The sequence below is a fragment of the Nothobranchius furzeri genome, chromosome 15 (genome assembly GCF_043380555.1).
Source record: "Nothobranchius furzeri strain GRZ-AD chromosome 15, NfurGRZ-RIMD1, whole genome shotgun sequence".
In the NCBI taxonomy this organism is placed as follows: Eukaryota; Metazoa; Chordata; class Actinopteri; order Cyprinodontiformes; family Nothobranchiidae; genus Nothobranchius; species Nothobranchius furzeri.
In genome coordinates, this window is record NC_091755.1 from 36,327,315 (window position 1) to 36,340,129 (window position 12,815).

The following is a 12,815-nucleotide window of genomic DNA, read 5'->3' on the forward strand; positions in this document are numbered from 1 at the left end:
TTCATTCATTCATATATATATATATATATATATATATATATATATATATATATATATATATATATATATATATATATATATATATATATATATATATATATATATATATATATATATATATATGTGTGTGTGTGTGTGTGTGTGTGTGTGTGTGTGTGTGTGTGTGTGGCAGCCAGTGGCAAAACAGGGCTGCCAACTATTACAAAAGTCTTGGAGTGGGATTTTCTTTATTTTCATTTCTTTTTTCTCTGTGCGTAAAGTAGGGATGGCGACCATTCAGTTTGGCGAAATGGCAGATTAGCCGGGCAGAGAAAAAACACAAAGTAGATTTATTTTTCGGATGCAAGATGGATGCTGTAATCACAGTCTGCTGTGTAAAAACCTCACAATGTTAATTCATTACGAGCAAAACATTTCAAAGAGATTTATAAAATGTGGATAAAACTTAAAAAAATAAACAAATAAATTAAGAAAATCCCCATCTTTTTTGTATTATTTGGATCAGGAAGAAGCTACTTTGATAAAGTTCCTCCTAGTAGATACACTTTCAAAATAAAAGGCAATATATGTGATGCAAGAAACAAGCTAACCTGCTCTTTTTCTTCAATTACTTAACTTTAAACGGAACAAACTTTATTTATCAAACAGGGTGAAATACAATGGTTGTGAAGAGTTCATTGGGTCAACGTGCCTACAAATTCAGAGGGTTTCCATTGACAATTAATTATAAATGCAGATGTAATTTTGCGCTCTCCAGTGGCGAAAAGCTGCAACTGAACTGGGGATTTTGCGCTCTCAAGTGGCAAAAAGCTGGAACTGTTCAGCTGAACCCTTAAAACATTTCTGAATCTGAAAAATAAAATCCTCATCTTTGTTGTATTATTGGGAGTAGAATGGAACTACTGAAATAAAGTTACAATAGTCACTTAGTAGAAAAACTTTTTGTATATTTAAGGCTATACAGCTTTTTAAAAGTTGTTTGGTCAACAAAAGATGTAATGCTAAATTGTACCTGGCGGAATATTTGACATTGTGGGTTAGTTGGCAAGTTTTGAGTGGTTAAATTGAGTTTTTAAACATTCCTGAGAGGATGAGATAAAAAAGTAAAGGTAAAACGGATTAATCAACTTGCTAACAAAATACTCAATTCATGCTAAGTTTATGGGAACAGCTTTATATGATTTAGTGAATCTGGAAAAATATCAGTGCACCATTATTTCTAAACTTCAGTTTAGGTGGCGTGCATTTTACACGGGTAAGTTATATCTGTGAGTAGATCAACAACGTTTAACAGCATTTTAATTTTTGGAGCATTTTGCTTTGAGAAAGTCTCAATTTTCTGCAAGGCAATCAGAATTTACATGAAGTTGCATGAAGTTAAACTGCACTGCACATAAATATAAATTAAAACAAATTAGTAAAAAAAAACAATCTGAGATTAAACTGCTGATCATGTCAGCATTTCTGTCTCATGAAAACAAAAATATTACTTTTTGCACATTAAAGACAAAAAATACAAGTATCAGTTTAATCATTCAGATGGAGAATGTGCTTAGATGCATTTGTTTTCTCGGGATGAAAGTAACATTTAAGGCCAAACCTAAGGGCTGGAACAAATCAAAACATTTTTTGTTGCAGGCTCTACATATTGTGTGTTGGCAGAAATGGGAAAGCACTGAAAACAACTGCAACAGCTGCTCAGGATACGTGTTGGGGATATTTCACCCATCGTGTGGAGAGTGAAGTCCAAATACTCTCTAATATTTTGCTTTTACTGTATTATACCTTCTTCTTTTTTCTATTGTATTATGCTGCTGAGAGACCGCTGCTCGTCAAACACATTTCATTGCAATGTTGACCCTGTGCTAACTTGCATATGACAAATAAAACTAAACTAAACTAACTAAACTAAATAGGACTTTGCAAAGTTTGTAAAATTCAAATCTGCCAGTGATGGCATGAGTTTATGCAAAATGAAATTAAGCCGCACTACAAAACAATAAAATAAAATTAAATAAAAAAACACAGAGAACCACCCAAAACATGATCCCAGTGAAGATTGTTTTATTGCAAATGAAATGTCACAGTTTTATTAATCATTCAATTGAATTTTAAGCATTTAAATACATATTTTGTCTGGGAAAGCATTAAATCATTCATTCAGCCACTTTATTTGAGTCATGAACAATTTATTGATGTCAATGTGTTCCTTGAAGATGATCTCAAAGGTATAATCCAGTTTCTGTAGTTGGTTTATAAGTAGAAACCCAGTCAAATATCTAAGGAAAACTTCGGAAAACCTTCAAAAGTGTGAGAAATTTTTAATATCTGCAACTTTGAAGATGACAAGACCGCCTGGTTTGTTTGAAGCCAAGTGATGTGAAATGACGCTGTACTTGAGGTTTTTTTGTAATAAAATAAAATAAAATAAAGTTAAGTTAAGTTAAATTGAAATAAAATAAAATAAAATAAAATAAAATAAAAATGATAACAAATGATAAAAAAATAAAATTAAATAAAATTAAATTACATGAACTAAAATTAAAGTGTGGGTTTCGTAGTTTTTATTTCATTTCCGGATTCTGTGGGGAAACTCCGCCAGAAGGACGTCACGATCTGCAGACGTCGGAGGCGGACCTGTTCGGAAGGAGCTCCGTTCGGCCACAGCGTGTCTGGGGCAAAATGAAACATGGATGAGGAGATCGCTGAAAGTTGGGAGGAAGCGGTTGATAGTGGGGTAAATGACAAAATACACCTTCTATGCTTAGTTTTGATTAAATCTGCTTGTCAGTAACGACGAGGTTCTCTGTAAAAGTTATTTCAACCCCACTTCGTGTCGGCTACTCAAGGGCCAACAATGTGGCTAAAGCTAAGGTTACCCTCAAGAAACTTAGCGAATGTAGTAGCGTCAGCTTTCGAATTAATTAGGATTATAAGAAGCATGGTTGGCCGGATAACCTAAAATATGTCAATGATCTGTTTATATTTTTCGATTTTTTTTGCGTACACGTAATTAGCACGGCTTAGGTAAACCCAAGGAGCTCAGTTCAACTGCTAAGTTAGCTAACTTGACGCTACTTTGAGCCTAGCTCGCGTTGATAAATTAACGGTTATTAGTTTACAGTTTAACCAGTTAAATCACATAAAAAGATAGACGCAACCTTGATGGCGTGTCTTTATCGTTAGTCACGCACTGACTTGGAGAAATGTTCTAGAAAAAAATCACGTTTTAATCCGCTACAAAGCTAGACAGGAGCAGCAGTTTTGACAAATATGACAAGCAGCACCATTGTTTCTGAGCTTGTTGTTGCCTAACTCGACTAACTTCACTGTGTTTTGGCAGAGTTTATGACATCAAGGACGAGGCTCTGAAGGGAGAAGCTGCTTCTCGGGCTAAACTTACAAATTTGAACAGATTTGCTACGGTTAGTCAGTATTTCTATGAGTTTTTTTATTTATACATTTTGCTGCTAACACAAAGCTTTCTTTACATTTTGCTTTAATTACACCAGACTGTCTCCTAATAATTTAGAGCAGGCTTGAGGAATAATCCTCCATTATTCCTGAGGACCGTTTCACTCTTGTGGTCATTGGCTGCTTTTTCAGCCATCTAATGTTTGTACCTGATTCTTTGGTAAGGTTTTTGAAATGCGTTAACATCCTCTTACATATTTTGATCCCTCTTGTTTAATCAGGTCTAAGAAGTCAGTTGAGGTATAAATGACCCTTTCTAGCCATCTGTCAAACACATTAGAGGTCCTGCATGATTTGGGCCATATGAGATAGCAGTGTTTGACAGTCCTGTAAAAATGGAGAGGTAGATTAAGAGAATTGTCAATGTTTTTATCCACTTTGATCCAGCATGTTGATTTTGGAGCAACAAAAATCCGTAACACAAGAACATGCATTAGAAAACTAAAGATTATTGGTCGGTCTCCTTGTTGGAGTTTTTTGACCGATTAAAGCAGACAGTATCCAAATAAGAGCTTTACATTCTAAGAAAGCTTGTCTGCAACAGTTCAGCCAAATAAAATAAAAATATCTGCACATATTTCCAATATTCTTGTAATATATTGAAAAGAAGATGGCAGATGTTTTTACAGTACTCTAAATCCAATGTTGGTCAACTGAACATATTATTTGTAATGACTTGGCAGCTGTCCTCAAATGTACAAATAGCTTGTAACTGAATCCTGCTTTCCATCCTCTCTCTAACACACCACCTACTGCACGTTTTCCTCTCCCAAATCAACCAGGTGTTTGTTTTCATACGTTCCTGTTTGCACAACTTTTTTCTCAGGAAATGGAAAAACGGTTAGAAGAGAAGCTTCGGATCAGCCAGAAAGAAAAGTAAGAACCTCTGAAACCAAACTATTACCCAAAGACATGTCTGCGTTGCTTTTTTTGTCTTTAGTCTGCTTTTGAAGTGAATAATTTTGCAAGTTGAGTAGTAGTGTATATTTTAAGCCAACTTCAGACTCTACTATTGTTTATTTATTTTTTACATCTTGATGGAACCAATTTCAGCTGGGGAACGTACTCCCTTCACCATGCTCAGTATAATGCTGTTTATTTAGGGGTTACCCCTCTAGAGTCCATTTACACTCTTCTCATTGGCTTTAGCTCCTTGCTGACAACAATAAGACAAAAATCAATGACACAAATCTTTATAATCTGTTTTTATTATAAACTATGTTTAGTTTCTTCTGTGGTTATTTTCCTCTTTCAGAGAATCCAGTAATTCTTCACGGTCACCGTTAAAAACAACCATGGTAATACAGGACAACTCTTTACCAGCAGCACCTGCACCTCAGATACGCATTTTGAAGCGGCCGTCAAGTAACGGCTCCCTGGGATCCCCGCTGAATCAGAACAGGCCAACGCCGCAGGTGAAGTCTCTGGCCCAACGAGAAGCAGAGTATGCAGAGGCAAGGAAGCGAATACTGGGCAGCGCCTGCCCAGAGGAGACTCCTCAGGACAAACCCAACACTGACAGGTGACACGTTACACATCACAGATACCAGCTGGGCTTTAGGAGGTTACTTTTACTTTAAACAGTGCATGCAGCTTTTCTCCTTTGTGGTTTGGTTTCTCCCTCTCAGGCGGCCATATTGATTTGGGTTAAGCAAGTTTCACTTTTTATTTTTTAATACAGGTTTTATTAACTTATTGTCGATACATTCAGAAAATACATTCAATTATTCAGTTCATTATATCCATGTATCACATTTTACAGTTGTATACAAATGCAATAACATATATGCAACATTATGAAACTATTAACAATAAAACAAACAAAAAATAAAAAACTGACGAAAAAATAAATAACTTAGAAACATAACACTTAGGGGTCTGCTGTGTCTTAAGTTGAAATGATGAAATAAGTTTATGCTCTTTGTTAGTTTATTGTTCTTCTTTTTTAATTTTTCAATGCTGTTCCAATATTTCATAAGGTCTGTAATTCTGAAATTATAGAAGGAGGGGATACTTTTCTGAAACATCATTTTATGTAAATAATATTTTGCTAAAATAATGACTAAGTTAATTATGTATTTTTCATTGGATGAAAAATGAGGGTTAGTAACAATAAGAAGTATTTCATATTTGCTTAAAGAAATATTTTTTTGTAACTTTCTGGAAATGTATCTTTGTAAATGGAATCAAAACAAAGTTACATGAAAGCAATCAACAAAAACATGTTCATTAGTTTCTCCCTTACAACCACAAAAAGTTCAGATGTCAGAAACATTTGGAAAAAAAATACAGATGTTTGCTTTTGACGGGTAATATCTATGAACAATTTTGAATAAAACTTTATTTTATCGGGGTTGAGACAGGATCAATTGCTTTTCTAATAACAGAATTATAAGTTTCACTTATATGAAAGTCAAAATGATCGATTAACTTGTTTTGCAAAAGAAAACACCCATTGTTTTAGGGAGAAATGCTGGAAAACGTGTTTTATTTTGTAATACGACAGATAGTGTAAAGCGCAATCGGTGTGCTTTGTCTGAAATAGTCTCGTGCTTTTTGATTTCCAGAATGCTTTAAGATTGTCTTTGTAAGTTAAAAATAAACAAGATTTGACTTGTTACAGAATATTTACTCTTTATTTTTGAGAAATCCTTTCTTTAATTTAATTGAAAGTATTTGATTTATTTGGAATTTAAAACTAAAAGCCAGTGAACCTAAAACGTTTGAGAAGGTGATATAAAAGCTATGTAGAATGGATTTGTTGTTTGTAGGTTATAATCCGATTTGTTGACGTTTTGGCATATTTACGACTGAGAGGAGATGAAATGCGTCCACTTCTCGCCCTTGGGTTGTGTTTTAAAGACTAAACACTAGATTTGGTCTATTTCATCTTTAGGAAAATACTTAATTGAAATGAGAGAATTTCAGTTTTTCTCTTTGACAGACAGAAATTGGTGTCTGATTGCAAACAACACAAGTTTTACTTCCTCCCACTCCTTTTCGAGCAAGGGCTAAATGATTGTTTCTTTTGTCTTGGTTCAGTTTTGTTGTGCATCATCGTTTATGTATATATACATATTTCTTTTTCTGATGGCTCGAAATAAAGATGAATGAATGAATGAATGAATGACAGGAATTAACGGTTAGAATTCTCTATAATTGGCAGAGGGAAATGTGTTTTTCTTCAGAGGGTAGTGAGTCATACTTAAGTAATGTAAACCCACTGAAATGCTATTACCAGCTGGATAATGTTAAAAATCAGTAAAAGGAAACCGTTTTTGCTTTCGTGATGCTGAGTGAACGTTGAGCTCAAACACGTCTGATGTGAGACTTTCACATTCAGGATCTAAAACTCAAAGGTTTCTCTGACTTTACTCATGTTTCATTTTCTTCTTTCCCACCAGGCCAGGGCGCAATAACTCCACTTTGCCTTCAGAGGACTCCAGATCAAACAGTCACATTGTCCGACAGCCGGCCGGCCCAGATGGCACCCAGGGGTTCTGACAGCACAGATAAGCGGGTCTCCAGGATGACCCGGCTATCGAGGGGAGGGAGAGAAAGCTTAAGGGCCACCTGAGATCAGACATGTACCGTTTTCTTAAATCTTCCTTCAGTTCTCTCATATCAGATGGGCCGCGACTCTGGCTGCACCGCTGTGCTCATCTTCCTTTCTGCAGCCACCCAAAGCCATCAGGGAGCGAAGAACTCCGGGAGGAAGTCGGAATAAAAATGAGCTCCTTTCCCCCCCTCTCTAGTCTGTTTGACACTGTGATTTTGGACTAATTCTGGACTCACTGTGATGATCCCCCCTTCCCCCCTTTAAGAGTCGCCCCTCAGCTCCATGTTTCTCCTCATTCTGCCCCAGCAGCTCCATCCGAGGACCCTGGGAGGGCAAAAGCAAAGACTGGAACAGATAATAGTTCAGAGACGAGGTTACAGCAGGAGCCATATCAAAACTAAATCAGCGACGTCCTCCCAGCAATAATATCAAAACATCACTTTTATTCTTCATGTTGGATTTTAACGTTTAGTTTTATTTTGTCTTTATCTGCAAAAGGGATGCACCGATATTTTATAAACCACGGTTAATGTTTTTACACGTCACTGAGAATCAGTATTAAGAAATAAAGTTTTAAAGATGAGTACCTTGTTTTTTACGAGATAGGAATGATATTTTTTATTTGGTAAAAACTATATTTTGCTATCGACATAAACAAACTTCCTGTCCAGCAGCATGTTGTTTCTTCCATAGAAGATGCACCTCGTGCTTTATGCTGCATAAAGTATCAGTGCACCCCCTTATATTTGTAAATGACATTTGTGTTTGAGGACATGTCTGGGGTCGTGTGTGTCAAGCGGTCTGTTTCTGTTTACGGTTTGTTTTTAAAGCTTTGTATTTTTTTTTCTTTTGCGGAAAAAAATGTCTATTTAAGAGTAAACAAGGAAAAAAAGAATTTAAGAGGATTAAAGTCAAATTTTAAGTAGTTTTTCTGCCTTTTACTATGAAATGGCGGCCGTTTTAAAGCAGTATTTTGACAATTATAAACCAAAGGCCCTTTTAAAAAAATGAATTAAGCTAAAAAGTCATTATTAGTTGAAAATTGTGCTGGCAGCAGTTTAGAGTTGGGACTAATTTATTGCCCCTCTCCCAGCTTCGTTGTCTCCATCTTGTCTGGTGTTGCTGGTTTCTTCACATCCTCCACTGGAGTAGGAACTCGGCTCCATGTGATTGAGACTGAATGAATGAAATGAACAAAGATTGTATTTTTCCAGTGGGTATGATTGCTCAGTCAACCGATGTCTATTTAAATTGGGCTCAGCACTTAGAAACGGTGCTCTGTTGAACAAAATGAGTACTATTTGTTGTTTTGTTTGATTTTAGCATCTTGGTCCGTGAACTGTTACTTCACCTCCTGTGGGATCGTTGAGTAAAAGATGATCTGCTACTAAAACAGAACGGCACCGCAGGATGTGAAGCAGCAAGCGCGGCTTTCCAGGACCACTGCGCCCAACGTCTCCACAGAGGAGATCTCAGCCATATTTAGTGGTGCAAGATCATCAATACAAAAGGCTCTTATGGTCGTGTTTCAATTCAGCTTGTGCCTCCTGTAAATCTTTACTTCCTGGTTATTGATTTTATTTAGTTTAATAAATTGAGAAACTTTTTGAAGGGGAATTCCTGATATTGTTAAAGAGATTTTAGTTGAGGGAATCTAGTGGCAGAGCAGGAACAGGTGAGCGGAGATGAGCTCAAAACTGCCTGTAAAACTGATTTAATTAAAGAATTTACAAAAATGTTTCTAGTATTTATTTCATCTTATCGTAGATAAAACTTGAATGTGAAACAGATATGTGACTGGATGAGGGATGATGTGTAACACACGTTTTTGATTAAAACTTTTTAAAGTAAAAATTTTTCTAGTATCTGGATCTTGTTGGGCCTGCGTGTGCCGTGGAAGTATGGAACCGTACAGCATGAAAGGGAAAAATGATTAAATCTTCACAAGTAGCCTGACCACTCACCTCAAGTTTAAAAGTATTTTAAGCTTTCAGAGTTTTTAACTTCAGGAGGGCTGTGGTACAACATGAATTTAAATATTTCTAACACAAAACAGATCTTGCGTCCTTAAGGACTTGCTGTAGTTCCACAGGTTCTGAGTGGAGTAAAATGATAAAGATGAATTTTATTTATGGAGCGCATTTACAGCAGCAAAGCTTACCCACAGCTCTACCATACCATACCACTTTATTTGTTGAGTGCTTTTAACACGGCATTACAACCGACCAAAGCGCTGCACATAAAAACAAAAAACACAAGCTAAAATAGTCGTGTATATCATATGAAGTAAAAAAGAAAAGAGTTAAAAGAACAGACTAAAACTAATAGAACAAGTAGAACTAGAAAATAAAAACACAAATTTAAAATCGAACAAACAAGGTGGAAAAACGAATGAGTTCATAGGCCAGGGAAAAGTAGTGGGTGTGATTTAAAAACAGCAATAGAGGGTGCTTGCCTAACCTGAAGAGGTAATGAGTTCCACAATTTTGGAGCACAGACAGAAAATGCCCTTAAAACGTGCCTTAGGGACAGTTAGGAGCTGATCTTCAGAGCACGAGGAGGGAGGTAGTACAAGGTAAAACAAATCAAGGTACAACAAATCAACAACAAAAACCTAAAATAAAATGAGCACACAACTGTCACAATTTATAATATATACTGTTAACAACTTTTAAGATGCTCAAGTCAACCTGCATTAAAAGCCAAATAAAAAAATGTGCCTTAAGAAGGAATTTAAAATGCTCTAGATTCTGTGTGGTCCTGATGTTGAGAGGTAGTTTGTTCCACAGTTTGGGACCAACCACAGAGAAAGCTCTGTCGCCGCGAGTCTTATGGCGGGTTTTTGGAACTGTTAAAAGAGCTTGAGAGCTGGACCTCATGGTTCTGGCAGGGATGTAAGCACAGCAGCTCAGAGATGTAAAATGGGGCCAGGCCATGAAGGGATTTAAAAACAAAAAGTTAAAATTTGAAATGGATCCTGTAAGAGACAGGAAGCCAATGTAGAGAGGGCAGAACCGGGGTTATGTGATCCCGCTTGCTGGTGCCAGACTGGAAGGGGCGTCGACCACAGGACTGGAGGCGTCGACTTCTGGACACGAGGAGGCGTCGACTTCTGGACACGAGGAGGCGTCGACTTCTGGACACGAAGGGGCGTCGACTTCTGGACACGAAGGGGCATCGACCACAGGACTGGAGGCGTTGACTTCTGGACACGAGGAGGCGTCGACTTCTGGACACGAAGGGGCGTCGACTTCTGGACACGAAGGGGCGTCGACTTCTGGACACGAAGGGGCGTCGACTTCTGGACACGAAGGGGCGTCGACCACAGGACTGGAGGCGTTGACTTCTGGACACGAGGAGGCGTCGACTTCTGGACACGAAGGGGCGTTGACCTCTGGGCTGGAGGTGTCGACCCCAGGGCTGGAGGCGTCGACCTCCGTCGACTTCTGGTCCGGGGGCGTCGACTTCTGGTCCGGGGGCATCGACCTCTGGACCGCTGGCCTCTGGACCGCCGGCTTCTGGACCGCTGGTCTCTGGACCGCCAGCGGTCTGGACCGCAGGCTTCTGGACTGCAGGCTTCTGGAGTGGAGGAGGAGCTGCTGCAGACGGAACCAACTCCTGGGGAGCACACAGCCAGTCTGGTGCCCACATAGCAGGAGTGGTCCATCTGCACCTCCCCGTCCAAGTCTCCATTCGGCTCCGGGAGGGTGGAGAGGATCGCTGAGGCTGGAGTTCGGCGGCGACGTCTGCGGCGAGGCGACGCCGGAGGAGGAGAAGCCGGCCGGTGGTTGGAGGTAAGGAACTGGAGCAAGCACTCCCAGGGGAGAATCTCCCCGCTGGATCCTTTAGCGGGTTGGCTCATTCTGTCACAACCGTGCCGGTGAGTGAAGCGGAGGCCGGATCCACATGTGGGTGCAAAGGCAGGCAGGCAGACAAGCAGGAACGGTTTACAAAAGGGTTTTAATAACAGAACACGCTGGACTACTGCAACAATGAACCAACAAGAGACACAGGACTGAAGGGGTTAAAATACATGAGGGCTGGGAGCTTGGGTGATTGGAAAACGAGAGGCAGGTGGGAGCAATTTACAGAGACACATGACTGAAGAGAACGGGGAGACAAGACAGGGTGTGACAAAATTATGTTTTTCTTTTTGGGACTCTGGTAGTTTGTCCTAAAGTTGAAGTGGTAACAGCCCGCTGTTTCTCCTTCTCTGATACCTCTCACACCAGCGGTGCTCTGTTGCGAAACAAGAATGGAGGACCCAAGGAAGTGCGGAAGTGCGCCACTTCGGCGAGACCGACAACTGGATGGTCCAGTGGTTGCTTTTGAAATGTCTTAGAACAACTTGACATACTTGCTGGTACGTACGGGTGTCAGTCAATGAGGCAGTCTGCCATAAACTGCCAAAGAAATGCAAATATGTCCTTTTTCTAAATAAAGTACTTAAGTATCTCTATCTGCTTTTGGCTCAAAGAAAGACCGAAGCTAAATGGTCCAAAGTTGATGCCAAAGCTGTTTCAAACTGCCTCCATTTTTGTTGTTTCTCTCCATAAAAGCACTGCGGTCTGTCTAGATGTCTAGGCTGTTTCCACCACTTCCCCAGAAAAAAAGCATGAACTGGTTGACTACTTTTCTCAAATCAATAACCATCTCCTCGGTTTTAGAGATGTTGATTTTTTTAAAGTTAGACTGACAGCAGTTAGTGAAGTCCCTTGACCACCATGATCAAGGTCCTCACTGTTGAGGAGGGACAGGATGACAGTCATCAGCAAACTTTAAGATGTTTTTTTTCTGGGAATACCTGCTATGACAGTCTTTGGCATAAAAATGAACAAGAGTGGTGAAAGAACACAGCCATGAGGACACCCAGAGGAAAAAAAGACATTTGTCTAGGGGTTTCAATTATTCCAGTGTTTACATGTACCTGATTGCTATTTCCCTAAAGTGAAAGTATGTTGTTCAGTCCAATGTGTCCAGCCCTTTTTCCAACAGCACTATTCAGCCCAAAAACAACCTTGTAGAGCGTGGGTACAACTCACCTCAGTGTAACTGTTTTACCTTGCCAACTCTGACAAAAAACGTGCAGGGGGACCCGTGGCACTCCCAATCTTTGCTCAACGTGGGTGCTGAAAAGTGGGGGAAAATACCAAACCAGACTGTTGTCAAAGGTTGTCAAACCAAACCACAAACATCTGAGTAGTGCTGTTTGAAAACCAAGAAATAAATAGAAATTTGGAGATTGGTGTGTAACCTCTAAGAAGAGAAATGTTCAGTTTGTCATTTTTCAAAAGTATGTGGATGAGCTCATTCCTGAAATGAGCAGGTAGCTGACCAGAGGCCAGGTAGGCACTGATTATAGTGGTTAGTTGCTCCAGTTAGACTGGCAAACGGCGAAACATCCTTGAACCAGTATGCAGGTTAAATGTCCCTGTCAGCACAGGGCAATTTCACCGATAACGGAACAAAACTCTCCACATTCAAAGGTTGAGATGGAACCAGTGCTGTAGGAGAAATATTATTCCTAACTGTTAAGTTTCATTGTTGAATTTATGTTTCTAGACTGAGGTACCATAGAATAGAATAGAATAGAATAGAATAGAATCCCACAGTGGGGAAATTAAGGCAGCAGATACATTTAGAGAATAGGAACAAAATCATACAGGTCAATATCATCGACATATATGCACAATATCAGGACACAAATGTCAATACACCAAGGCAGAAGGCTATCATTGTAACCTTCAACAAGTAGAGTAAAAAATGAAATTGAGTTTCCAAA

The 12,815-nt window shown here is 39.0% G+C and overlaps 1 protein-coding gene across 2 annotated transcripts; it reads left to right on the top strand.

Moving 5' to 3' along the window:
* The first annotated feature begins 2,593 nt into the window (after positions 1–2,593).
* Positions 2,594–7,211, top strand: szrd1 (SUZ RNA binding domain containing 1). Of its 2 annotated transcripts, XM_054745744.2 has the most exons (5): positions 2,594–2,737; positions 3,344–3,425; positions 4,301–4,350; positions 4,730–4,996; positions 6,879–7,211. In XM_054745744.2, exons 1-5 carry the CDS (start codon positions 2,694–2,696, stop codon positions 6,976–6,978), a joined length of 543 nt encoding a protein of 180 aa, XP_054601719.1. In that variant the 5' UTR covers positions 2,594–2,693; the 3' UTR covers positions 6,979–7,211. The 2 variants fall into 2 exon arrangements, with proteins under 2 accessions (XP_054601719.1, XP_015822490.3); XM_015967004.3 differs by lacking the exon at positions 3,344–3,425 and having other exon boundaries at positions 2,600–2,737.
* Positions 7,212–12,815: the final 5,604 nt, after the last annotated feature.

Excerpts from the sequence above, each read along its gene's own strand:
- szrd1 (XM_054745744.2), top strand. The coding sequence starts at position 2,694 with ATGAGGAGATCGCTGAAAGTTGGGAGGAAGCGGTTGATAGTGGG. Across the intron at positions 2,738-3,343 it reads AGGAAGCGGTTGATAGTGGG|AGTTTATGACATCAAGGACG; the intron begins GTAAATGACAAA and ends GTGTTTTGGCAG. Across the intron at positions 4,351-4,729 it reads CGGATCAGCCAGAAAGAAAA|AGAATCCAGTAATTCTTCAC; the intron begins GTAAGAACCTCT and ends TTCCTCTTTCAG.